The sequence below is a fragment of the Barbatula barbatula genome (assembly GCF_947034865.1).
Source record: "Barbatula barbatula genome assembly, chromosome: 20".
NCBI classification, from domain to species: Eukaryota; Metazoa; Chordata; class Actinopteri; order Cypriniformes; family Nemacheilidae; genus Barbatula; species Barbatula barbatula.
In genome coordinates, this window is record NC_136783.1 from 277,364 (window position 1) to 305,039 (window position 27,676).

At 43.6% G+C, this 27,676-nt stretch overlaps 1 protein-coding gene across 1 annotated transcript in view; it reads left to right on the forward strand.

The window, feature by feature from the left end:
• The first annotated feature begins 9,615 nt into the window (after positions 1-9,615).
• The window catches only part of col2a1b (collagen, type II, alpha 1b), a 47,374-nt gene continuing 29,313 nt past the window's right edge, over positions 9,616-27,676 (forward strand). Inside the window, exons 1-19 of the mRNA XM_079482521.1 lie at positions 9,616-9,659; positions 11,001-11,059; positions 11,219-11,251; positions 11,343-11,396; positions 13,972-14,073; positions 14,844-14,918; positions 15,574-15,618; positions 15,971-16,024; positions 16,711-16,764; positions 17,022-17,075; positions 17,220-17,273; positions 17,557-17,610; positions 17,721-17,765; positions 18,157-18,210; positions 18,393-18,437; positions 18,541-18,594; positions 18,733-18,831; positions 19,149-19,193; positions 19,289-19,387. Coding sequence (XP_079338647.1) covers positions 11,015-11,059; positions 11,219-11,251; positions 11,343-11,396; positions 13,972-14,073; positions 14,844-14,918; positions 15,574-15,618; positions 15,971-16,024; positions 16,711-16,764; positions 17,022-17,075; positions 17,220-17,273; positions 17,557-17,610; positions 17,721-17,765; positions 18,157-18,210; positions 18,393-18,437; positions 18,541-18,594; positions 18,733-18,831; positions 19,149-19,193; positions 19,289-19,387 — 1,065 coding nt within the window. The 5' untranslated portion in view covers positions 9,616-9,659; positions 11,001-11,014. The remainder of the gene's footprint in view (positions 9,660-11,000; positions 11,060-11,218; positions 11,252-11,342; positions 11,397-13,971; positions 14,074-14,843; positions 14,919-15,573; positions 15,619-15,970; positions 16,025-16,710; positions 16,765-17,021; positions 17,076-17,219; positions 17,274-17,556; positions 17,611-17,720; positions 17,766-18,156; positions 18,211-18,392; positions 18,438-18,540; positions 18,595-18,732; positions 18,832-19,148; positions 19,194-19,288; positions 19,388-27,676) is intronic.

The following is a 27,676-nucleotide window of genomic DNA, read 5'->3' on the forward strand; positions in this document are numbered from 1 at the left end:
GTTAAGTGTACCATTTAGATATAGTTTAATAGTTTAATAAACAACCATATATTCATCTGTGATGGGTTTCTGTGATCAATGCTCACAACGCAAAGTCAATTCAACCGTGTTAGATCCAGGCTACCTCTGCTCCAGCCTCTGTTTAGTGAAGTAACGTAACTTATGGCCATGAGATAACGTAAAGTGTATTAATAATTGATGCATTCGCTGGACGAATGAATACCAATATTGTTATACTGTACATTACTAATCAGAGACTGTAAAATATGTATATTTAATAATGATTGTACATTGAGCTAAACTAATTCCTTGACTGTACTGATGTTTAAATAACTCAGTTCATTAATTTGATCTAGACAGATCTGGTGGAGAATTTATTTGGTGAGCTAAGCTCGTCATTATTTTAACATGCAGCTAAAACCGCTACAATTCTATCGCTCACCTTACTCGTTGGTTGGAAAATTGGTAGGAAGATATGTGTATTGTGTATTGTGATATGTGTAACGTGATACAGTCTGTGGAAAAAAAATCCTCTTTAAGGACAATAAAGAATAAATCTGAATCTAAAATGTATGAATTGGAGCTGCTCTTCCGATCACTTTATCAGAACCTGTTGTGTATTGATTCTCACAGAAAGCTGGCTGCATCCGCTCATCCCCGACACTGATATACAGATATCAGGACGCACTAGCTACCATCAGGCAGGGGCAAAGAGTGGTGTAGGAGAATAATTGGGGGGCTGTGTGTGTACTTGCAAAATTACTGGAGTAGTAACAGCAGTATCATCGCATGTCACTGCTGCTCTGCCCTTCTATCAGTTTTGTGTAGACAAAATATTTTACCTCAGGAACTGAGTGTTGTCGTTGTCATTGCGGTCTTTATTCATCCTAATGTTAGCCATGACAGTTGCGATATTCTGACTGGGCATATATAATAGCAGCAGTGGCCAAAGGATTCTGGAAGTATACCGTAATGATAGATCCAAGCATTAACCCACCCTGAAAGGCTGCTCCTGTCAACTTCCCACAACCAGGTGTCTTCTATTGCTGCTTTGTCCTTGAGTGTCTAATTTTATATCTTCCAGAGACTCTTAACCAGGTTCTCCGTGATGGTTGGATTTGGATGTTTTCTGTTGAGAGTCTGAACTTTTCGGGGGCTCTTCCCTTGTTGGAACCCTTGTTATTTGCGGTACGCGAGGTCCCCCATACCTCCACTGGGTTTTCTACCTTCGAGCTTCTCTATGGATGCCAGCCCCCAGGGTTTTAGACGTCCTGCGAGAGACTTGGGAGGACGGACCTTCCGTGAGTAAAAATCTAATTCAGTACGTCCTGGACCTGAGAGAAAAACTCCACACTTTGGGGCGGCTCTTAATGGAGAATTTGCTCCGGGACCGGGACCAGGACCGACAGAGCCAACAATATAACAAGGCAACCAGACTGCACAAATTTGCACCGGGAGATATAAAGTCCTTGTATTACTCCCCACATCGAGTTCCAAAATACTTGCCAATCTCCTCAAAAGTTGGAGGGAGGCGGACACAGTGATTCTGGCGACAGTGGTGAGTAGAGAGGAGGATCTCGGGCCAGAATCAACTACTAAAAGTCAATCTCTCGCTCTGGCTCCATGCGGAGATCATCTCTCACCCTCCCAGATCACCGATGTTGCCCGGTTGCAAGCGGAGTTTGCACAGGTGTTTTCGCCTCAACCCGGCCATACCAATCTCATCGAGCATCACATTGAGACTCGGCCGGATGTCGTAGTATGCAGCCGGCCCTATAGGTTACCTGAACACAACAAAATAGTGGTTCAGAATGAATTAAAAGCGATGCTAGATATGGGGGTAATAGAAGAGTCCAACATTGACTGGGCAAGCCCGATAGTTTTGGTCCCTAAAACCGATAGCTTTGTATGGTTCTGTGTGGACTATCACAAGGTGAGTGCTGTGTCGAAATTCGACGCATACCCAATGCCACGAGTTGAGGAGTTGGTGGATCAGCTAGGTTCGGCTCGGTTTTATTCCACACTGGATTTGACTAAAGGATATTGGCAGATACCCTTATCTTCCATGTCCAAAGAAAAAAACAGCATTCACCATGCCATTCGGTTTACACCAATTTGTGACCCTTTCTTTCTGCTCATTTGGAGCACCAGCCACCTTCCAGGGCCTCACGGACCGAATCCTGCTGCCCCACATAGCATATGCTGCTGCTTACTTGGATGATATCATCATCTACAGTAATGATTGGCAGCGGCCATGCAACACCTGAGGGCGGTTCTGAGGTCCCTGAGAGCGGCCGGGCTGATGGCTAACCCGAAGAAGTGTGCAATTGGGCGGGTGGAAGTAAGGTATCTCTGCTTCCACTTGGGTCATGATCAGGTGCATCCCCAAATTGATAAGACGGACGCGATTGCGACCTCACCAAGACCAAAAAGGAGGTGAAGCAGTTCCTGGGGCTTGGGGGATATTATATAAGGTTTGTACCTTATTATTCGGCACTCACCTGCCCGCTGACTGACCTCACTAAAAAGGAGGCGCCTGATACCGTCCAGATGAATGTATTACTCTCTCCAGACTTTTCTCTCCCCTTTCTGTTGCAGACTGATGCATCGGACCGGGGCGTGGGAGCGGTCTTGTCCCAGGAGATAGAGGGCATGGAGCGGCCGGTGCTGCACCATAGAAGGAGTGCCTGGCCATCAGGTGGGCCGTTCTCACCCTCTGTTGTAATCTCCTGGGACACGTATTCACGCTCTGTTCGGACCACGCGTCCCTCCGTCAGGTGGCTGACTTCCTCTCCAGGAGGAAGGATTCCTCTCCAGGATTTTTATAATCCACAATTAACTGCTTTGAGAACACATGATGGGATGTGTTTCATCAGGAGGATTTGGCAAAGTTTATAGAGACTTCTTTTTGCATATATATTTTTACAGACGTTTAATTACCATCCGAATAGGGCTTTTGTGTGAGTTTTCTGTTTCTGCCCCTGTGCCGTTCCCACAAAAAAACATGGAGCACTTCAATTCATAAATGTGATCTAACAAAGGTACAGGGCAAATATGAACCATATATGCTGTTTAGACTGCTTGTAAGGATGAAGTAAACATGTTTTAATTATTTGAACATAAAGTGTTTGATTGTGTTGAATAAAAAACAACAAACTGCAGTGGGTCCACTAGACCACCAACACTGGCTGAGTAACAAAATTATGAACAGGGTTAAATATCTGGAACAATTGCTGCTCCGCCAACTTTTTTGGACTTTAGGATCACCCATATTTTCTTCTTCGTCTTGTTATTATTATTATATACTTATTCAAACTAATGTGTCTGAGTGAGGTCAAATTAAATGACTGTTCATGAGAGTTTGCAGCGGGTGAAGAGCGCACACATATAGCATACACCTGCACTAAAGAAATACAAACAAACATATGGATTTCTTAATGTATTTGTCACCCGGTGACAGGGCCGAGGGTTATTTACCACCCTCCGGAGGAGCAGACACCAGAGAACACCAAGAGGCGGACAACAAGGATGAGTTTAAAAGGTAAGTTTCTTTATCCCTTTTTAGATTAATAAAAGCAGGGGTGGGGATGCTCGTGGCTGTAGCGTGGACGCAATGAAGAAGCAGGGGCTGGTAGGTACTTCTCCGTCCTTCAGGTAAGGATATTCCTCTCTTGGTGGGCCTGTGGCTGTAGCGTTGATGAAGTGAGTTAGGGGGGCTGGTAGGTACTTCTCCGTCCTTCAGGTAAGGATATTCCTCTCTTGGTGGGCCTGTGGCTATAGCGTTGATGAATGTGAGGAAGGGGGGGTGCCGGTAGGTACTTTTCCGTTCTCCAGGTGAGTATACTCCTCTCTAAGCAGGCTCGTGGGACCGATCGGGACTTTCCTCGTCGTCAGACTCGTGGAATTACTCGTGGGGCAGGCAGCTTCTGGACTTGGATTCGTCAACGTGCTCACAAAGCCACCATCCAACTCGTCACAGTAGCTCCCTCTTTACTCCCTGTAAGGGACGGACAATTCGATAGTGAGGCAGGCAGTAGTAGGTGAGACAAAAACCGGGTACTTTACCAGCCTCCACTCTCGTTCTGGATATACTGGAAAGGCATCATCGGAAGAATTGGCAAGGCTGGGCTTTCGCTGAGGCGGGATACAGTGCTCGTGATTTGTGGCAACAACGGAGCATTGAGTTCTCCTTCCTCCTCTACGCCATGCGCACGATCGTTAGGGACCTGGAAACAACTACGGGGACAGTTCAATTTGAATACATCTTCAAGGTTATAGACCAGTTTCATCCATCAGAGACTCAGAGAAAACAGTTGTTCGATCTCACCACACTCGTGCATAAATCACTCTGGTAAATCCTCACACGTGTTGGTTTCACTCTATCAGACACTGCAAACTCACTCTCTCTTTACAGCGATTAATCAACTCGTTTCTCTCCTCTTCATAGGGCGAATGATCCAAAGGTTAGTAGTTCCAAACGATAAAACCCGTGCTCGATGGTCTCCCCAGCTGGTACAGTTTCTGTTCCTCACTCACCACTCACTGCCACTACGATGATCCTCGAGTATTCCTACAGCGCTTCACAACTGCACGAACACTCTCTTCCCCCTTCCTCTTCTCTCTCTTTACCATGCTTTCAGCCTCTCTCTTTATACTGAAGCACATGCTTCAATGAAGCGCTAATCATTAGCTTCAGCTGGCGCTCGTTATGGTGTTGCACCGGCATTTCTTCCCCCTAACAACGAGTCGCAGTCTCTCTTCGGTTCCTGGTTCGTTCACCCGGTGACATATTTACCTTGTAGCCTAGTTTAATATTCACAGCTATGGATTTTGGAATTATACTACATTCATATGGTTAAAATAACACATTTAACTGTGCTTTATTTCTCTTTTGCACATAGCAGTCATACAGACAAAATTCACGATTAAAGAATGACATGTGTAAATTCTTGACTATTTCACATGAACTGTTAACCTGCAAACAAGAAACTTTGAAGTAACCAGACCGCTTGCTGAAGAAGATAGGTGTATTTATCTGGTCAGGATAACATTTTAATGTCATCCTAATTTCAGTTTATTTATTTATTTTCTGTATTGAACATGTTAGTCACTGACGTTTACCAGTTTAAAGAATATGTCACCATGAGGGAATGTGCAAATAAAAAAAGACATTCACTTTTCAAAAAATATTTTTTTTAGGTTATTTTAAAAAACCTTCTAGAACATTTCGATTCGGTTGCAAAAATGATATCTAAAAAGAACGTTCTGGTTCCCAAAACTTCATAGCCTTTGGGTTTTCCAAAAAAATAACCAAAATGGATCTAAAAACCAACATTAGGGGAACAATCTGTGTTTGCAGCTTTCTTTTTTTTGTCAGTAGCACAAACTTTTTCCCTATGGCAAAAACCAAACTGTAACCCTAACCGAAACGCAACCCTCAGTAAAACCACGATAGAAACGAACCGTACCATCACACCCCTTGTGATGTAATACAGCCCAGCCCTTTTTCGGGTTAGCTGTGAGCCCTCAGCGCCCGTAAGACCACCTTCAAGTGTTCCCGCTGTCAGTTGTTGCTATAGATGATAATATCATCTAAGTAGGCAGTGGCATATGCCGTATGGGGTCGTAGGATACGGTCCATGAGATGCTGAAAGGTGGCAGGCGCACAGGACAACCTGAACTGAAGTGTTACGAATTGGTGTAATCCCAACCGCATTGTGGAGGCTGTTTTTGCCTTAGAAACCGGCGATAAGGGGATCTGCCAATATCCTCTTGTTAAGTCCAATGTGGAAGAAAAATTTCGATCAAGCAATTCGTCAACCCGAGGCATTGGATAGGCGTCGAATTTCGACACCCCATTCACCTTGCGGTATTCCACACAGAACCTGACCGAGCCGTCCGTTTTGGGGACCAACACTATCGGGCTCGCCCAGCCACTGTTGGATTCTTCCATTACCCTCATTTCCAGCATTGGCTCTAATTCTGACTGAACCATATTTTTCCTTGTGCTCAGGTAAACGATATGGCCAGCTGTAAACCACTACGCCCGGCGCTGTCTCGATATGGTGCTGAATGAGGTTCATACGACCGGGTAGGGGCAAGAACACATCTGCAAATTCTGCCTGCAACTTGGCCACATCAGTGAGCTAGTAGGGTGAGAGGTGATCTCCCCCTGAAGCCAGGCGGTGGCCCTTCTGCTTCCTTCACGGGTTTCGCACCAGTGTAATGATTTCAGTTGTCAGGAAGGAAGAGGATGATGATGTGGTTGGCTTGGACGAACACAGGCTTTCATTCCACAGAAAAAAAAACACAACAAAAATAGTCCACAACAGGAGTCTCACACACAGACACAGTCTCGCTGTAGCTCGAGGCCCGCTTTAGCCGAGATTGTCTCCCATGTTCAGTCCGTCTCTCTCAGCTGTTGTGGGTCGTTCTCTGGAACGAGATACAGGTGTTGATTGTCTACAGGTTCCCCACTCACTCACCGCTTGTCTCCCGGTTCTCGTTCTGCTGCAGACCTCGCTAAACCACGCCCCCTTGCCACATCCACATGGAAGGCCTCTCATCTCAGCCAGCCCACTGCCACACTAGTAGATATACATACTGTATATATTTATATATAGAAATAATATGTTCATCACAAATGTAATTGTGTTCACTCTTCAGTCAATCTAACATGCTTGAATAAGCATAGTGTTGTATTTTGATGTCTGTGGGGTCATTTTGACTTTCATATGTGTTCATATGTATTTTCTGTTTGTAGGTAAACTTTTAAAGACAAGCATACACACAAGCATACACACAGACAAACAAATAATAAAAAGTGTTGTTAATTTCCAATTTTTTATTTGCTTTGAGATCATTGAAATTAATAATCTGTGTGATGTTTTTTCATCTCCAGGTTTCTGAGGTTGGGGTGTTATTCTTGAAAGTTCTTGTCTCTGTGAAGAGAGAGAGAGAGAGAGAGAGAGAGAGAGAGAGAGGGGAACTTCTCAGGTTTCAGCAGCAGTCGTTTCATGGGGGGTTTCGACTGAAGGAAGGGCTTGGATTTGGAGTTGTGCTCATTGAGAGCTGTATGGCAGGAGCTTTAGGGTCCATCTGTAGGACACCACACTCATCAAGCTCTTAACTGTGTGTGTGTGTTTGTGTGTGTGGTTTCGATATGACGTTGTGGACGCATTGCTGGACTTTACTTTTCTTTTTTGCATTATTGGCTGTTGTGAGCTGTCAGGAGGAGGATGACCGTAAGTTCGTGCTTTAACACTCGGTTTATCTTTGTGTGTTTGTCTGCATCGATCCATAAACAGTGAAGATAAAAGTGTGACTGATGATTTGGGCATGAATGTTTGACTAATGTGTGTGGTGGATGGGATGTAACAGGTTTTTAAGTTATGGTTTGGACTGTATTGTTGGTTATTTGTGAATTGAGGGGAAATGGTGAGGATACAGAAGATGCAACGTGGAAGAATTTAAGGCATTTCTTTCATCCCTGGGGGAAATTCCCACAAGCATGCACTTTCCTGAGTTATTCACTTATGACTTTTGCCTTTACCTTAGTAAAGTGAAGTGTATACAGGAGTGAAGAGGTAGAGAGAGAGAGAGGTTCACCTGGATATGATGAGTGAAACGCAGGTCGTCTACATGCTCTGCAGCTCCTGGTGTTTGGTCTTATTTCATTGATTTTGGTCGAGTGTGATTATGGGATGGAGGTATTTGTAGCCGATGCACTGCTGGTGGCCTGAAGGCTCAGCTGCTCACATTCCTGTGCTGTCGGAGGCCATCAGGACGAATCCAGGCTTGCACCAACACCTTTCAGATTCATAAAAAGACCCTCATGCTCTTTCATGCATCTCATGTTAAAGGCTTGAGAGGTATACGAGTCGCCTCAGCCACATTTACCTTTCCATACTGTTGTTAAAGTGTTTCCATCTGTTTTCTACATTACTCCTGCCGCCGGCTCTCATCGTCCCGGGAATGAAAGACTGTCTGGCACTCTCATGTTATTGGAAAAACATTGGAAGGACAAAAGCAGCTATTATAATTCAGCATGGCACATTCCTCTGTGCTTTTGGAGAAAGGAAGGAAAAATAAGCTTTGTCAGTTGGCATACTGGAAGATATTTCACATTAAAAAGTACAAATATGTGCGAAAACCCAGTTAAAGTAATTTTATGCTGATTTTCTGTTTTATAAACCATCCTTCGTAATGTAAGAACATTCTGTGAAAATACTATATTTGATATCAACTGAGTAATGCCATGTAAAAGATTTGATGAAATTAATGCTTGCAATCAAACTTTGATTTGAGACTGGATATCACAGACTAGGTTACATATTTCTGTTGAAAAAACAATCAAAGCCTGCCCAAATCAATATAGAAAATGTAACGGGATTAAGGGTTATAATGGTAATTGTTCTGGCTTTAATGGGCACCAAAGTGGTGTCTACTGGTATGTGATGGATTCTATTGGTGGGATGTTAAACCCTATCGGAATAATGAAATCAAAAAGTTTTGTAATGGTTCATAATGGTATTTTAATGTCTATAAAAAATGCATAAAAAGCATGCAGACAAGCCCCAAATACTAACAGTTGAGACACATGTGAAGACAGAGAGGTCAAAGGTCACCGTGCCAAAGATCGTTTCTTAAACTTTCACTTATGCCATTATTTGTTCTGTTCGATCCATTATCGATTTGACGTATGCGAGCCATGAGCAGAGATGAGTAAAGCAGAGCAGATATGGACCTCCCCTCACCTGTGTCCAATTTCCCTGATAAAAACCCCAGCAGTTCTTCTAGAATAATGACTAAAAGGTCGTCTCTCTCTGGCATGTTTGAACTGGCAGCTCGTGGTGTTTAGATTCGGCAGACACTTGTGAATTGCTCAGTCTTTACTTTTCAGAAAGGCGTCATTCATTGCCATATGGGTACTATTTGAATTAACAGGAGAAAAAACTCAAAAGTAAACAAGAATACTGTACGTGCATTACTAGAACTACTAGACCAACGGAGCCCTGAATAAACACCAAACTAATGAATATACTCTATAGCTGAATATATAGCTTTTGTTTATTTGACGTTTGCGGAGGTTTGATTTCACGTTGTATTTTACAGATATTTGTGTGCATTGTGAATGTTTAATATGGTAATATGAGTTTCTTCTGCAGACCACAAAAGATTTTGAAGAATGTTGATAATCAAACAACAGAATCCCATTGACTTCCACTGTATGAACACATTTCTCAAAATATCTTCTTTTGTGCTCCACTTAAGAAAGACTCCCATACAAATTTGCTGCCATCTAGTGGTGTGTGTTTGAATGCGTTGACCTGCACTAATGTTTATCAGATGAAAGATCATTGTGCAGCATCACACTAATACGGTTTCTTTCAGTAGTAATCAATGGCACGTCATAGCTAGAATAACCAGCTTTTCCTCTTCTTCTGCTCATGCTCACACAGAGGATCCAGGCAGCTGTATGCAGGACGGCCAGCGCTATAGTGACAAAGATGTGTGGAAACCGGAGCCGTGTCGCGTTTGTGTGTGTGACACGGGCACAGTCCTGTGTGATGAAATCACCTGTGAGGAGCTGAAGGACTGTCCCAAACCCGAGATCCCGTTTGGGGAGTGCTGCCCGGTCTGTGGCGCTGACTCCGGTTGTAATTTATTTATTCCTCATTTTGTTTGCTTGCTTATGGGATTTATTTCAAAAGAGCACCTCTAATGGGATCCTCCATCTCTGCCCCATCCTCGAATCATAACGGCGAATGCTTTTGGACCCAAAACAACTCACAGAGAGAGAGAGAGAGAGAGAGAGAGACACGGAGAGAGAGAGAGAGAGAGAGAGAGAGAGAGAGAGAGAGAGAGAGAGAGAGAGAGAGAGAGAGAGAGACAGAGAGAGAGAGAGAGAGACAGAGAGAGAGACAGAGAGAGAGACAGAGAGAGAGACAGAGAGAGAGAGAGAGAGAGAGAGAGAGAGAGAGAGAGAGAGACAGAGAGAGAGAGAGAGAGACAGAGAGAGAGACAGAGAGAGAGAGAGACAGAGAGAGAGACAGAGAGAGAGGACAGAGAGAGAGAGAGAGAGAGAGAGAGAGAGAGAGAGAAGAGAGAGAGGACAGAGAGAGACAAACAGAGAGAGAGAGAGAGAGAGAAATAGAAATAGACAGAGAGAGAGAGAGAGAGAGAGAGAGAAACAGAGAGAGAGAGAAACAGAGAGAGTAAGAAGGCGGGCTTTGTCTGCTGTGCTGATGGACACATATGGGAATCATTTGGATAGAACAGATGTCGGTTCAGTTTCAGGCCCGTCCCTTTAGCTCACAGAAAAGAGTTCACCAGTCTTTTACCGTTTTTACCCAGATCACCTTTAACACCGCTCACGAAAGAAAGAACAGATATGACACGCACTGCTTTACACATGTCACTGGAATACATCTCCAGTCAGTGTTTCCTACGGTCTTCATCAGCGCATCATGTTCATATATTCACTGTCCTTCTGGACCCTAAGATGGTTCGATTCATTTAAAAACACTGTCATTTGAAACGATGAAATACTTTGTTGTTAAAGTTGACAAGCAACGATTTATGACAAACAAATTGAAGGACAGAAGGTATTGGAAGGACAGCCGTGATATTTCCAAACTTTAGCATCATTGAAGATGTTGCATGTGTTCCATTTCACGTATTGTGACATCAGGCTCTCTTTACTGACAGACATCAGCTATCAAATGATGACTTGTATTGGTCACAATGTGTTGTTTTATGTATGGGGCAGCTGTGGGCTGTTTTTAACACTGTGTTCTCTTTCTTTCTGTCTGTCTGTGTGAGCACAGGAGTGCCAGGTGTGAAGGTGAGTCTGTGTCTTTAATGTGTGTTTTGACATCTGACGGTGTGATAAACTGTGATTATGTGTCTGCTTCATCCGCTCTATATACGCTGTGTGTTTGGTCTGCCGTAAGGAGTCTTAAATCACGGCATGCTTTTCATGATGATGATAAATAAAGTGTCATGATATCATATGATTTCACAGGGACAAAAGGGGGAACCGGGAGACATAAAAGATGTAAGTCTTCACATGTGAACGGAAAACCTTGAAAAGTGTTGTGTGTGTTTTCAGTAGTAAAGCTCTAATGGAGTCTCTGTCATCTTCTTCTCATGTTTGTTTGAAAGCGGAAAGCTTTTCATGATAATTAACTCTGACTTTCTGTTGATTTTTCCTCAGGTTGTGGGGCCGAGGGGACCGTCCGGGCCTATGGTACGAATACTTCTGGAATTCCTCAAATTCTCTGGGCTTGCTTAAGCGTTTGTGTTTCCGCATCTTAAACTCTCTCTCCTTTACCAAACAGGGACCGCCAGGAGAACAAGGACCCCGGGGAGAGAGAGGAGACAAGGGCGAAAAGGTTATCTCTCAGTTTATACATAGTTGACAAATAAACTGACACGTGTCCTTTGTTGTGACGGCAAAAATGAATATTTTTTCATAATGTATTGTTTTATATCACTGTAAACAAATTGGCAACCGGTCACAAACCCACGTTTTTGAGTTCACTCAACATACGGAAACTGAAGTCCAACCAACAATTAAACAATTATGGTAGAGTCATCAGTTGTCACAACATAGTCAAGTGTCAACAAAGAACCAAATATTTATTTTGGCCAAACTTAAGCAGAGAATATATATTGGTTATTGGTATATACAGCTTATTGCAAAAACTAGTTTGACAAAACATAACATGTTGCTAATACCAGCCTAGCACTCGACAGTAGAAGTTGATTCATTCTGCTCCGTGCTCAGTAACCAAAGATTTTCTTATGATAGGGAGATGTATTATTATGGGGTCTTTAATACTTAAAATTGGAGCATAAAGGCTAACGTGGATCACGAGAGGCCCCTCAGCCAATCATATAACAGCCACTAGTCTCCTCAGTGGCGGTTTTAGGCACGGGCGAACCGGGCAGTCGCCCGGGGCGGCATTTTTTCATGTCACGTGGGGGGCGGCACCGGCACGAGCAGTAAAAAAAACTCTGGGCCGCCGCAAATCGGTTATCTATTATCTATCATTCATTGTGTGGGGAATTGGCAAATTGGCGCCCCTGCATGCTGAAAAGATAAAGGTATGCAACTATAATGTTGTCATCTAAAGTTTTTCAGTGTGAAGAGATGCTGCGGTGTTTAGTCTAGTCGTTAGAGCGCCCGACTCTCATTCGGTCAGACGCCGGTTCGAGGCCCGCGCAGGGCAGGTAGAACTTATACAACAAATTTGGTTTTAAGTCAACAAACACGAGATCTAATTTCACCATTATATTGTGCTTTGCAACAAAACTGTTACTAGTTCAGTTATTATTATTTATTTCCATCAGTTGGGTTAACGTAAGGTCCCGCAATGAGCAAACTGAATTTTCCAATCTGTAGCTAGTTTCTAAGACGAACATAACCTTTGCTATTTATTTGCTACATCACACATGTCATGAATATGAAGGTTTTATGCATGTTTATGACAACTGTCATTAAGTGTCATTCGCTCAATTATGACATTTTTAATGCAAATATTGTTTGTTTGAGTTCTTTGTTGACAACTTTACATTAACCAATACATCTTAACCTGTCATAATTGTCATAAAAACATGACATAGCAGATTAATAATTGAATGTAACTGGTGTTTCGGCATCTAACCATATTGCCTTAGAGACACTTCTGTACGCGTCACAGTTGTTTTATTTGACAGAACAAACATTTTACTTGTACGGTCAACAGAAAGTTGGCCATCCCATCGCTCACCCCCCTACCAACCACGACAAACAATATAACACACCGGATATAAAGGAAACGGAAGTGAACACAACAAAACACGTGATTACAAATAACCAATAAGAAGATAAATGAATTAAGGCCACTACAGCTGGGTTAACTGTCATATTGGTTTTGACATTGGCTGTCATGAGGCCATTATAACTGTCATGAATCTTTTTTTGACCACTTTTTTTCCAGTGGTACAAATAGAAATGTCAGTAAAATATCATTTAGTGTTAATACTCTGTCAAATTGTTTTATAACAATGTCATGTATACTTTTCTTGACCTCAACTACAGTGGTACAATTACATTTTAATGACAAATTCAATTTGTACCACTGTAGTTTAGGTCCTAGAAAAATATGACATAATTTAGTTTTTTCGAGGGGGGGGGGGCGCTCAAAGATGTTCTCGCCCGGGGTGCAATTCAATGTAGAACCGCCACTGAGTCTCCTTGCCTGCTTTCTGTCAAATCCGCTGAAGCAGTGGACGGTAAGACTGCGTCAGGCAGCCATCGAGTCTTTGAGCTATATGCAGCTATAATTTATGGTTACCTGGGCTTGGAACATAATCGTTTGACTCCTTTAATTAAAAAAACTTTATTATCTTTGTTGGGAGAACAGTTTGCAAGTTGGATTGTTACAGTCTAATTTACAGTCTGTATTTTTACTGTAGAGAAGTGTGTACATTTGTTAGGATGGTAAAACTTTGCTATAACTTAATTTTAAAACACACACACACACATACACACACATTTATGTATGTATCAATTGAGGACATTACACAGACTTCTACTGTTTTTATATTCAGTTAGTTATAAACACTATAGTTTAACCCCTAACCACATAACTACTGGCATCTTTTCTGCATTATACTTTTGAAAAGCTTATTTGACTATATTTAATGTTTTAACAAATGATGACGAATTTGAGGAGGGAGGATTTGCTTGGATTTTTTAAGTGTGCACATACACACATACTTTATTCAGAAAAAAAGCAAACCTGAGGAACTCCATGATCACTACTCTTTTTTTTTAAATTTGTGTTCATGTTGCATAATTTTTGTATGCCTGATGATGTTTAATGTTCCAATACCAAGAGCTTTAAGATGACAAACACTCAAGCTGAGCTGATATAAAGCGTCTCATGATGAAGTCATTACGTGTTTCTCTGGGGGGTGTAGGGAAGTCCTGGCCCCCGTGGCAGAGATGGTGAGCCTGGCATCCCTGGAAACCCCGGACCCCCTGGACCCCCGGGGCCAAACGGACCCCCTGGCCTTGGTGGAGTAAGTATTTGTGAGGTGTCATATTAACTTAGAGGCAGTACAATTGTATTTTAGGGCTTAAGAACAGCTGTAAACTGAGACACAGTGAGAGAGTTGTGGATTAATATGAGCTTTTAAACAAGAGGGAATTCAGTTGATTCACGTCCTGTTTGAGCCATGTGTCTGCTCGAGTTGGGATTATGATTTTCAGAGAATTCAACTTTTACGTGCCATACACTTGTTTGCTCTGCTGAAGTAGAAGATCAAACAGCTCAAATCCGTTTATCACACACATTCATTCATTTCATAAGCCTGTTTAACTGTGGACAAGTGACTCTGGCCCGACTTCTGGTTAACTTCCTGTCTGTATTTGTTTGTTAGTCCGGCTAATGGCTAATAATATAACTGAATATGGTTGATTTATATTCAGTTTTGATTGCATATTGTATTACATAAACAGTTTGTTGAACAGGTGGGGTAGTGTCTCATTTAAGTTTCGGTTCTTCTACTGAACACCTAAAATAACACTAGACATAGTTTTGACTTGCTAGCTAATGTCATTCACTTGTTATCAGAAATAACCTACTCTACAGGGACTCTGTCGTTATTGATTCATTGTGGATGTCTACCGGAAGGTTAGGTTTGGGCCACAAAGCATTGGTCTATGTTTTTGCCGTTCAGACCGTCTATGGTGATTGTTTTTTATTAATCAAGGTTTAGGTTTTGTATGGAGGAGGTTGCTTTATCACTGTGAGAAACATTCAGTGTCATTAACTTTACATTTTTTTCAGAACTTTGCCGCTCATATGGCCGGTGGGTTTGATGATAAATCTTCAGCACAAATGGGCGTGATGCAGGGACCGATGGTGAGAGCACACACTTCACTGCGTCTTACATATAGTCACCTGATCATTCTCTATTTCAGTTATTATTGTAGAATTGTAGCTATAAAATAGTAAATACATGAAACAACAGGAAGTATGTTCTGATGAAAAATCATTCTATTTGAAACACTAGTCTTTTAGTGTTGTGTATTGCAATCCTGACTCATATCATGTTGGGATGTTAGAAACTCACTGCCTTCTACGGCTCTTAAACACTGACATGCATTCATTCCTGTGTGTGTGTGCGTGGACGTCTGGGGTTTTTGGTGCTTATAGTAGACCTGACTACCCAAGGTTTTCTTTGGCTGTCACCCAGAAGTTTGTTAGTGACAGAAGCTTACAAGTGATTCCGTTGAAATATTAAGTGTTTTTCAAAGAAAAGCCAGGTTCATGATTGAGATGTGTGATCTAGATGTGTCAGGACATGTGCTGTTAAAGGTTTAATTGTTGGTATGTCAGAAGGGTTCAGAGCACTTGGGCTGATTTCCGGCACATGAAGGTCGAGTGAGCGCCCGGAATTCTCGAAGTCTTTACGCTCCATTTAGTCACACTAATGTCCTACAGCTAGAGCTGGCCATACAAAAAAGTCATAATAAAAATATTTATGATAAATACTAAATATACATTTCTTCTTCAGGGACCGATGGGACCACGAGGACCACCGGGCCCAAATGGAACTCCTGTGAGTGCTTTTTCCCATTGAGTCACATGACACAGAAGACAAATGAGTTTTGATTCTTTTTGAAGATTAAGGGCAGAAAAAGCATGTGTAAGCTGATACTGTGCATAAACACAGGTTAACACTGTCATCTTCTCTGAGAGCTTTAGGCCTTTTTCCTTAAAGTCATCTTGACTGTTACTTTGTGCTTCATATTCGTTTAGAAGAAAACAAAATAGATTTTCGGAGAAAAAAGAAACACGTAGAGCATTGAAAAGAACAGACCGTTTTTTCCACAATGATGAGATAAATATTGTTTCTGGCATTGATGTACACACACTGTCTGTGCTGGTAATTCTGTCTCTCAATGCTGCAGGGCCCACAAGGATTTCAGGGGAACCCTGGAGAGGCCGGAGAGCCCGGATCAGCCGTATGTACAGACCATAACAAACAGCTCATTACCACTGAGAATCATTCACATCCTTTACACACACTGCTTCACAGTTTAACGAATCTCAAAAACATTTTCTCTATTTCCGTTCATTTGAATTTAACAGCAACAAACAAAACAAGTGCATCTGCCCTCGCACTCACCCCTGCAAAACCTAGTTTTTACAATCAAAATTGTCACTGTTAACCAGTGTAAAAAGGAAGGAATCAAATAGGATTATGGGTCCTCTAGTGAAAATGAAAGTCCAGAAAATGAGGAGAGTGCCCTCCTGTGGAGCATAATGGCTAGGCACCTAATTCATGTAATTAAATATCATATTGTATGTACATAATGTGTGGTCACCTTCTTCAACCCTGAGCAGTCTGGATCCTGCAATTCAAATTCCTCTTCATCTTCATCTTACTCCAAATTTGGCCTTCATTGTTGTCCAAACCAATGGCAGTATTATCTCAATGAAACACATGAGCTGTTAGTTACGAATGCTTTGTCTAATGGTTAGAACCCCCCTCCAAATAAATAAATACATCATTACGAACCAAGTGTAACAGTCTATATTTGTCAACATTTCTTTTAATGTGTGTAAAACATTTTCAACAAAATGAGGTAAACATGTACAGCAGAAGCTATGAGCCTTTCAAATGTAAGGTTTCATTGTTGTTTGGTAGGGCTCAATGGGTCCCCGTGGTCCCTCTGGTCCCTCAGGAAAACCTGGAGATGATGTAAGTATTCTAACGCCTCACCTCAATATCTCAGATGTTTTTGTAGTGTAGGGAATGAATATCACATCTCCAGCTGTTCCTCCAGCCCACATGACATACTGTAACACATAATGTGCTTCATCTTTATGCCAGCAGAAAATGCTTCTCATTTTTCCATCCACGTGTATCTGAAAATTTTGCAGGATATTCAGTGAAATGTCACTATAGTAGCATCATGTGATTGGCTTCCAGCTACATGTTTTGTTTCTTTGTTGAAGGGGGAAGCAGGTAAACCTGGTAAAAGTGGTGAACGTGGACCTCTTGGACCTCAGGTGAGTACTTCAGTGTTTATATCGCTGTGTGGACGCACAAGCTTTTGTCCAGATGTGAGCGTTTGCTGTGGATGCAGGCCAGAGAGAGAAAGAGGAGACATTCACCTCATACCTCTCTCACTTTCTCTCTCTCTTTGAACACAGGGAGCCCGTGGATTTCCAGGAACACCAGGTCTACCTGGAATAAAGGGACATCGAGTTAGTTGACTTTTCTCTTTTTCAGCATGTGCTTTACGATATAAATCTGCATCTGGTTGGTCAGTAGCTGTGCTTCATTTATGACAAAGCAGCTCTTCCTTATTCTTCAAATGCAGATGACAAGAGACACTGGTGTGCTTAATATTTACATGATGTTTCAGTAAAGGCTGTGCCATATTGTGCTTAACACTGTTTAACATGTGACTGTATTCAGTATCTGAATCACTCTAAAATCATGAGATAATGGTGATAACCTCTAAACCTGTGGTGTGTGTGTTTGTAGGGTTATCCAGGTCTTGATGGTGCTAAAGGAGAATCTGGAGCTGTTGGGGCTAAAGTATGACCTCCACATATCTCATAAGTTTCAAATGTTCATCTTTCCAGCGTTAGGTGTCCGTTTTTTTAGTAGTTTCAGTCTCTCTCTCTTATTCTTTGCCATTCTCTTAGGGTGAATCTGGCTCACCTGGAGAGAGCGGGGCTCCTGGGCCGATGGTACGTGTTTGAACAGCTGCTAATCCAACTCCTACTACCACATTTCACTGTCAATTTTTATCACACATTCACCAGCCAATGCAAAGGCAATTCAGAACTCTTCAAGAATCTACAACAAAACTTGGGAATTTTAAAACAATCGTATACATAAAATGATGAAATGACCTCACAATGCTCAGGCACGTTGTGACCCACCAGTACAGGATACGATAATTTTCATTCTAATTTTCTAATTTAAATTAAAACTTGAAAGGTAAATAAAAACCAGGATGTCGGAAGTGTAAAAATACTCTACATACGTCTATTACTGTATGTCAACTATTGTCTCATTTGTGTAGGAGAAACTGAGAATCTGCAGAATCTGAGTTCATTTGTGTGTGTTTTTGTTTAGGGTCCTCGCGGTCTGGCTGGTGAACGGGGACGTCCAGGATCCTCAGGAGCTGCTGTAAGACCATCTCTCTGCCTGTCATTTGATAAACACTATACTGTTAAAGCTACACTACACAACTTAAATAAAATTAAAAATAAAAACTCCCATGAAGAAGTTATATTGATTCTATCCACTAATCTCAGAATTGTGTTGTAGTTTTGTTAGCATTTTAAATGTTGTCTATTGTATTTGAACAGGGCGCTCGTGGAAATGATGGTTTGCCCGGTCCCGCTGGTCCTCCGGTACATTCTCTCATCACATTATCTCTTCATCAATGTGTTTTAGGAAAGCTGTGGTGCATTTACAGATGATAAACATGTGTACGTGTTTTTGGTGTGCTAACAGGGTCCAGTAGGTATTGTCGGAGCTTCTGGTTTCCCAGGATCCCCCGGAGCGAAGGTGGGACATTTCTTCCTTCGTCTATTTTTTTATGATTAATAAAAGAAATGCTTCACGCACATTTTTCAAACCAGTTAGACACCAACGATACATTGGTATGAGTGATGAAATCATTTCGTGCAAATGTTTGTTTTTTAGGGTGAAGCTGGGCCTACCGGTGCCCGTGGACCTGAGGGAGCACAAGGACCTCGTGGAGAGTCGGGCGTCCCTGGAGCTCCAGGGCCTTCTGGAGTCTCTGTGAGTGATCATACACGTCACCCCAGTGATGCTGTTTGATGGTTCACCTTTGAGCAAAGCACTGAACACAAGTGTGCTTTTATCCTAAATAACCACTGGTGAAACTAAATGAACAAGTGAAATCCTCCTCAAATGACTTCAGCATTACCAGTGAAAAGCATTCTGATGTTTTATCAGCTTTATTGTCTCTGTCCAGATTCCTTTTACAATCATTCAACATCACAGTGGCGGACTAATGATGTTTATTTTGTTCGTTGAGAGATGACATTGAGACACAACAAGTTGCTGACTGTTGAATATTTTGTCTGAATGTGTAGGGTAACGCTGGGACTGACGGTAACCCCGGAGCCAAAGGATCAGGGGTGAGTGCAAGAGCTTTTCCCATTGTGTTTGTTTATAGGTCACATACTCGGAATATAATGTATGTTGTTCACACATACTCTGTCCCCTCCTGTAGGGCGCTCCTGGTATTGCTGGTGCTCCTGGTTTTTCCGGTCCTCGCGGTCCTCCTGGACCTCAGGGAGCAACCGGTCCACTCGGTCCAAAGGGACAGTCTGTGAGTTTCCACATGTTAAATATTTGTTCATTATTTACACGTGATGTTGTGATAAATGTGTTAATAAGCGGTCATAATAGACTTTCTGTGTCAAAACTGGTAAAAGAGTTTATGAGTTCACGTGTACCACACCGGCATAAATCAAAATCACGCTTCAGGTGACCCGACTCGAGGTCCCTTGTCTCCACCCTCTCCTGTGTCTAATCTAACATAACGTTGGATCTCAATCTTATGGACTTGATTTAAGTTTTTTTTACTTTTATTTTACCACGAAAATCACATTGAGATTTAAAATCTTTTTTACAAGAGCATCCTGGCCAAGATTTTAAAACTTAAGTCACATGGATTTACAAGTAACATTCAACCATATATACACACATGATCGCTATTTCAAACGCAACACAAATTAAATCAAGTTTTAAACTAAAATCAAAAAAAGCATCTACAAGCATTTTCAGCTTCCATTTTATCTAACATCGTTTTAAAAACATCTAACGAGACCAGCTCTCTGATTCACAATTGCAAGTTGTTCCAGGCAGTGGGAGCAACAGATTTGAAATATTTTTTTCCTATGGAGATGATGCATGCATGTACAGTATATCACATCACCATAAACCATAAACCGGTACAGACATAAAAGTAGCAGCAACAAGTCTTTTTTTATTCAGAAGAAAGTCATGACTTACTTCCGAAATGAAAACCCAACATCACTTTCAGCATTGTCATCAACTGTTGAACATGGTGAGTAAAAGAAAGAGAGTATATTTATACTGAGAGACAGACTTAATGGTAGTACCCTGTAAAGTAGTGACTGATGGAAGGCTGTGAGGAATTAACTTTTTGTTCGTAATCATCATGAGCTTTGTCATATCAGCATTTAAAACCAGTTTTAATTAATATAAATTACACTGCACTATATCAAAAGCAAGCTGCAACTGAGAAAGAGCTAGATTAGGTGAAGATGCTGAACTATAAATAACTGTATCTTCAGCATAATAATAAAAAATTGCATTTTGCACAATGTGATCAATATAATTAATATATAAGTTGAATAGAAGTGTCCCAAGACCGACCCCTGAGGTACACCTTTAGATACATTGAGTGCATTTAAAATTAAACCTTCTGCAAGATAATTACCAAACCAGCCAAAAGCATGTTTTGAAAATCCTACACTGACTAGTCTTTGAATCAATATACTATGACCAACAGTGTCAAAAGCTTTAGATAAATCAATAAATAAACCTGCACAGCAATTCGTATTAACAACAGATTCGATGAAATCATTTAAAACTTTTAAGACTGCAGTTGTACTATGTTGCTTTCTAAAGCCTGATAGAAAGTCAGATAGGATATTATTAACAATAAGATAATCCTTCACTTGGTTACTGAAAAAAGTTTCCAATACTTTGGCTAATGCTGAACCAGCTGATTTTGAAGTATCTAAAATGTTTAAGGCTTTACACACTTCAGAGCTTGTAATAGGTGAAAGTTTAAAAACCTGACTAGACGTAATTCCCTCAGATTGTTCAATGGCAGGGTTCATCAGGGAATTAGATTAATCAAACAAAAAAACAGAAGCTATGAAATGACCATTAAAAGAATGAAGCATTTTAACTTTATCAGTGACTGTATGGGACCCTTTTACAATGCAAGGTGGAAGTTCCAAGTCTTTATTTTTTACAGTTGTTATGAATCACAGAGGAGAACCCAAGTGCAGGCAGACACGGATGATGAAGGGGTTAACAAGGCTTTAATAGATAATAAAACAGGAAACAAACCAAAAAACCCAGAGGGGAAAAAGCAGGGCACACAATAACTGATAATTAAACACTGAACAAGAACTCAACTATAAAACACTAAGACTGAAACTAACACAGACTAGAATATACGTGAAAGTATTTCTCACGACTAAGATCATTGACAAGGTAACATGTACAACGAACGAGCACGTTTTAAAGGGAGACAGACAGAGGATAATTAACAAGGGTCAGGTGCGGGTACTGAAACACTCAGGGAAGGTTAACGAGGAAACGAGATGGCGGGAACAAAGACACGGACCAGAGAGAGAGCAAGAAAGCCAATCGAACCAACATCTCTCTCTCACATAAAACATAAGACTTTGTCATGAATCTGCCTCAAGACCAAGAATAGACATGACATGAAGGCAGATTCATGACAACAGTAAATTATTTAGTAAATTATTTAATAGTTTTCCAAAATGTTGATGAGATTTTTAAATTTTGTGTTTGATTGAGGAAATACTTTACTTTAGCTTTTCTAATAGCTACTGTACATGCATTGCACAGTCATCTAAAATTAAGCCAATCTGCATTTAGATCTGTTTTTCTAGCTTTTAACCATGCCAGATTTCGCTCATGTAGCATATTGGATAAAAAAGGAGTAAACCATGCATTATTTTTACTGTTCACCCTATATCTTTTGAACTTGTTTGTTAACTAAAGTAGAAAAAATTGCATATAAATATTCCCATGCTATATTAAGGTCAGGTATTAAAGTTATATTTTCCCACTCAAAGCAATTTACATCATGAAGGAAACCTTGCACAGAGAAGTGTTTCATCATAATACACGATTTGGTTTTAGGAATATTCGTGTCTCTAACCGTTGCGACACAGTGGTCACTGATGTCATTCACAAATAAAGAAGCATTTGAATAATTATGTGGCACGTTTGTTCAAAATCAATTAAAGATGATTTTCAAGACATTTTGGATTCAGCCTGGTGGGACTATCAACCATCTGAAAGAGATTTATTGAGTAACAATAGGCAGGGTCATGCACAGAACTTTTGAGGGGCATGTGCGGAAATCCCCCATCCCCCCTTAAATGTCACATCTTAATGACAAATTAAATCAAACAAAATAATATCTACTCACTGTTAATAACAGAGGGAGGAAATAAAAAAAAAGATTGAATTTCTCAAACACTTAACAGTCTTTACTGCTAAATTTGATATTAAAAACAGAAGAATACTAATTAAAGCTACGGTAATGGGATCTGCCTTAACACTAGAAGGTGCTCGAGTTCAGAAAGGAATGTATATGAGGAAGGGGAGCTTGGGTAACCGAGCTGTCTGGATTAGGAAAATTAAATAATACTGCATCATGACTGCTAGAGCTGCATAGATCAAGAGGGATAAAGTGTGTAATTTGTACTGAACCCGTTAAATGAAGGAAAAGCGGAACTGAACATCCAAGTTAAAAGTGAGTGATCATAGGAAAAAAATATGGATCAGATATTTTCGTTGACACCACCAGGAAGTTTTAATTTCGATGAACTCATGGTCACAGTGGATTCAACACTTTGAATGATTCAGAGTTACATCGGACCTTGCTGAGAAGGACTCCGCTTACCATGTAAACTTGCTTCTATACATTATGGGAGAGAAAAGTGATGATATTTTAAATACATTACCCCTAAGTGAGGATGAAAAAACAGTTATGAAGTTATGAAGGACTCAAGAAGGCTTTAGGTGAACACTTCATTGGCAGGCATAACATCATAACACATAACAGATTCCAACAACCCAGGGAATCAGGAGAGGGCTTTATCACAGATGTATATAAGCTTGCGGAACACTGCAGATATGGCGATCTGGAACTCCACGAAATGGAAGAAATGGGAGTAATTTGGCGAATAGAAGAGCCTCCTGCCTGGTGCGTGGGAATGGTTGTCATACCTTAAACTAATGGCAATTTTAGAATCTGTGTTGACCTCACAAGATTGAATAAGTATGTGTGTAAAGAAAGACACATACTGCCAGCGGTGCATGACACCTTAGTGCAGCAAGAAGCAGCAGCTGTGTTTTCGGAATTAGATGCCACATTTAGGTGCTGGCCCTTTCACAAAGACTCCCAGTCGCTAACAGCATTCATCACACCCCTTGGGAGAAACTGCTTCCAGTGTCTTCCTTTTGGGATAGCTTCAGATCCAGAGCATTTTTAGCTCAGAATCTCACATATCATTGAAGGAACGACAGGAGCTCTTTGCCATGCAGACGATATCCTAGTTTTTTGAAAAGATGAGGAAGAACACAATGAGAGATTATGCAAAGTGCTGAAAAAGTTGGAAAATGCTTAACTAACGTTGAGCGACAAGTGTGTGTTTGCTGTCAAAAGAGTGAAATTCCTTGGTTATACAATAAGCGGGCGTCCCTTCTCGATGCCACAATCTCGCCTTACATGCTCTTTGGTGTTGCAGTTAACCCCGTTGTCACCAAGTCCTGGCAGGCGAAGTGCCATAAGGAGGCGTTCGTAAGATATCTCGTAGGAATACAACGTATCTGGGGGTTATATGGGACTCGATTGTATTGCAGGCACAACTGCAATAAGCAGACCAGGACAAGATTCAAGCCATTCTCAACATGCCTGAGCCAAAAAATGTGGAGTGAGTGAGACGTTTCATGGGAATGGTTAAGTATGCCGGGAAGTTTTCACCTAATTTTCCAACTCTCACAAAGCCACTGAGAGACTTGTTAACTTGGACATGGGACACACAGCAGGAAGAAGCATTTGTGAGAGTGAAAAAGGAGATAAGCTCACCAGCTATGCTGGTGCAGTTTAGCCGACACTTCATCCTATGGTCTTGGCTGAAACAGATTCAGAAAATGCAGGAAGAGGATCTAACCTGCCAACAACTGAAACAATAAACACAAAAGGACTGACCAGAACATCAGAAAACGTCTCGGTTACGTATGTAACCTCTGTTCCCTGATGGAGGGAATGAGACGTTGTGTCGAACCGACAGATGGGGTTCGCCCCTGAGAACCTATCATCTTCTGACTATTTTGAAATTGGCGAATGAAATTTGCATGCCGGTCTCCGCCCCCAGATATCCGGGTATTAAAGGGGAGCCGGCGTGCTCATTCATTCACCTTTTGTGCTAAGGAGCCTGAGAGCATCTCACGACTGCTGCAGTGGACGGCTAGTGTTGTGGCATGAGGGACACAACGTCTCGTTCCCTCCATCAGGGAACAGAGGTTACATACGTAACCGAGACGTTCCCTTTCTGTCGGTCTCTCGACGTTGTGTCGAACCGACAGATGGGGTTCCTATTGAAAACGCCACAGCACTAGGCCGCGTCACAATCTCTAGCGAAGCGACGTTGACCGGCCTGGGCGAGCCACACGTGAGCGCTATCGGGAAATTTGTAACCTTCCAGTGGGCAGGGAGGGGCTCCCAGAGCTTTTGGCAAAGATGAGTAGCCCCTGCCCTCGGCCACCACAGACGGAGGCCTTGTTTCTCTAAGCGAGAAGCCGTCCAGTACCGTAGGGTTACTGGGTAAGCGCTGTTCCCTCAATGTGGACGTTTGCTACGGAGACCACTTCCCACCATAGGGGGGAATAAAGTGGAGACACCAACATGGTCTCACCAAATAGGGGAGAACTCATGGTAGGTATGAGCGGAATGCCGCAAGGTGGATGTCCACCTGGGGGAGGTCATGGGTTGCCACGAGGGGAACCATCTCATGACGACATCTCAGACGGAACCACCCTAGTGGGGGGTTACTACGTGTGGGGCACTAGGTCGGGTTAGAGCTATATGTAATAACTCAGCTTGATACCCGGCCATAGGCGGCAGGGCTGCTCCGCCGAGCCCGCTGCCCTGCTTATTGATGGACGGACGGACTGCCTATTCCTCACCCTCGGGGAAAGAAGGGAGGCAGCCCATAGCGCACTGATCCACCTAAGAAGGGGAATGGCGCTATGCGCAGGCGTACGCCCTACGACTGCTGGTCTCACTGTTGGCAAGACTCGAGCTGCCGGTTCCCCATGGAGGTATAGCGTAGCCCAACCTGCAACTCTACAGATGTCTGCCAGAGAGGCGCACTGAGCCGGTGCCCACGAGGAGGCCACACCCCGAGCGGAGTTTACCGTCACTCAAATGGGCATGGGCTAGGATGGGCACGCCGAAGTGACGGTGTGTGCGATCCAGCACGACAACTGTCCTCTGAGACATCACGTTGCTGACCTCCATAACGGACAAAGAGCTGCTCAGAGCTTTGAAGCCCTCCGTGTGGTTGGAGTAGAGGCGCAATGCGCTTACTGGACACCCCACGTACAGTTTGGGTCTTTCTCCCGGTGAGGGAGCGCCTGCAAGTTCACCACCTAGTTCCCGAAGGGGAGCGGCGGAAACCTTGGGCATGTAAGTCGGCCGGGGTCTCAGGATCACGTGAGAGTCACCAGGCCTGAATTTTGGCAATCGGTGGACACGGAATGCTTGCAGGTGCCTCACCCTCTGGATGGACTCGAGCCCCAGCAGGAGACCCAACCCCCCTCGCAGAACGAGAAAGGGGGCTCTCCGCAGGGCCCGAAAAAAAGGGGACCCAAAGGTCCACCTTAAGGCCCCAAGAGGGTACGGTGCGCGGACGAGGCCTTAGCCCCTCGCGGCCTAGAGGAACCTAATAATCAGGTCATGCCGCCCCAGAGGCTCACCAGCAACTGGTACGTGATAGCCGCGATAGCGGGTACCCACGCTCCAATGTGGAAGGGGAAATTACTCCCCAGCCTCTCCTGCAATAGGGCAGCACGTTCCTAAGCGAGCAATTCCGCGGGTCTTCTTCTCGAGAAGAGCACCAGGACAAGAAGGGGCACCACTTAAAGGCATCCAGCCTTGTGGGAATGGCCCTTGCCTGAGTGATAGTCTCCACCACTGTGGGGGTAGATCATCCAGGAACTCCACGTCCCATCCGGAGCCAGACCCAGAGGTGGGCGTGTGACATGCAGGGGCTTTGCCACCTGCTGTCTCCACGGGAAGAGGCGTTTGGGTGAGTTGCGATGACTGCAGCGAGCGAATGCCACCCTAGGGTTTAGTACGCTACGCCGGTCGTGCTGTCCGGGCCAGTATGCTGGCTCTGCACGAGAGGCCGTAGCCTCATCAGTGCAAGCAGTACAGCTAGCAACTTCAGGCAGTGATATGCCAACGCAGGTGGGGGCCCATCCAGCGACCCGACACTGCGCGCCCGTTGCACACCGCACCCCGTAGGGAGGCGTCTGTCGTTACCTCGCCCGGCCTCAAGACCTGCCCCGGGGTTAGGATGTGACTGCATTAGGCGTAATGATGACACGCCTACTGCCAGTGCGCCACGCTCTCCAGGGAACTCGTCTCTGTAGTCAGTGCTGTAGCGGTCCCTGGTGCATCAACACGAGGGGGACAGGCCACCCCCGAGGACACCATGCCCAGGAGCCTCTGAGACTGATTTCAGGGGACCGCTGGCTGCTGCCTGAAAGTTCAAGCAGCTCAGCACTGACTGTGCTGTCATGGAGACAGTGGCGAGTTCCCCACCAGGAAAAGGGGAGCTCCGCGCCAGGGAGAGCTGTTCTTTTTCCCAGCTGACCCGTTACTGACATGCCAGCCCCTCGACAGTGCCGAGGGAGACTGGACATGAGAGTATGCGGTCAGTTGTCATGAACCACTCCTGGCGTCTGACAGACACCAGAACGCGCTTCTGCGCCTCCTGAACGGCACCCTTGCAAGGTGCTGCTCAAGGTATGCAGCGACCCCTGGTTTTGGGGATGATGAAGTGTGGCTGTAGAAGCCACTGGACATCTCGGCCGAGGGGACGGTTCGATCGCCTTTGCCAGAGGGGTGGCAGCCCCGGCCTGGAGCACGGGAACATCCCTGCCTCTGCTGAGGTAAGAGGATGCCCGAAGCCCGGCGAAGGTCTGGCGAACTGGATGGAATGCCGAGACGGACTGCACTCCCAGACACCGTGATGGTTTGAAATGCTAACCAAGCACCCAGGGACCTCACAGGGGGGCTACGATCTGCTTCATCAACCCGCAGGGGTTGGTTCAATGACTAGCAGTGTTGGTCCCACCCGGGGGGAACAGCCCCGCTAAACCACCTACCAGGCGATGGTGCAGCTCGACGCACCGTCGAAGCGAGAGTGCTGAGGGCTGCTTTATACTCGCCATTGCGTGCCGCCACGACGCAACGTCGAGTTGCCGAACACCATCTTTCAGAGGGTGAGAGCGGCTGCAAATGGGACCCAGAGAGAGACCTCTCCTTGTGAGAAGGCGGGCACTAGGCCCCCGGAGGGGCCCAGAAGGTGTCGGGACGCGGCAGGGACCACCCCAGTCCGATCATCCAGAGACAAAGGCTGGGTCGGGCCCGATGGTTCAATCTCTCTAGGTGGTCCTTCTCTCAACGTCTTCCTCCGGGGGGCCACCTGCGGGGTGAGTCTAGGTCAAGCTCCCCAGGTGGCCACCGTCTGCGGATACCCGCGACTGCATGCTCCACCCAGGGTGCATTGACATAGTCCCTAGCTGC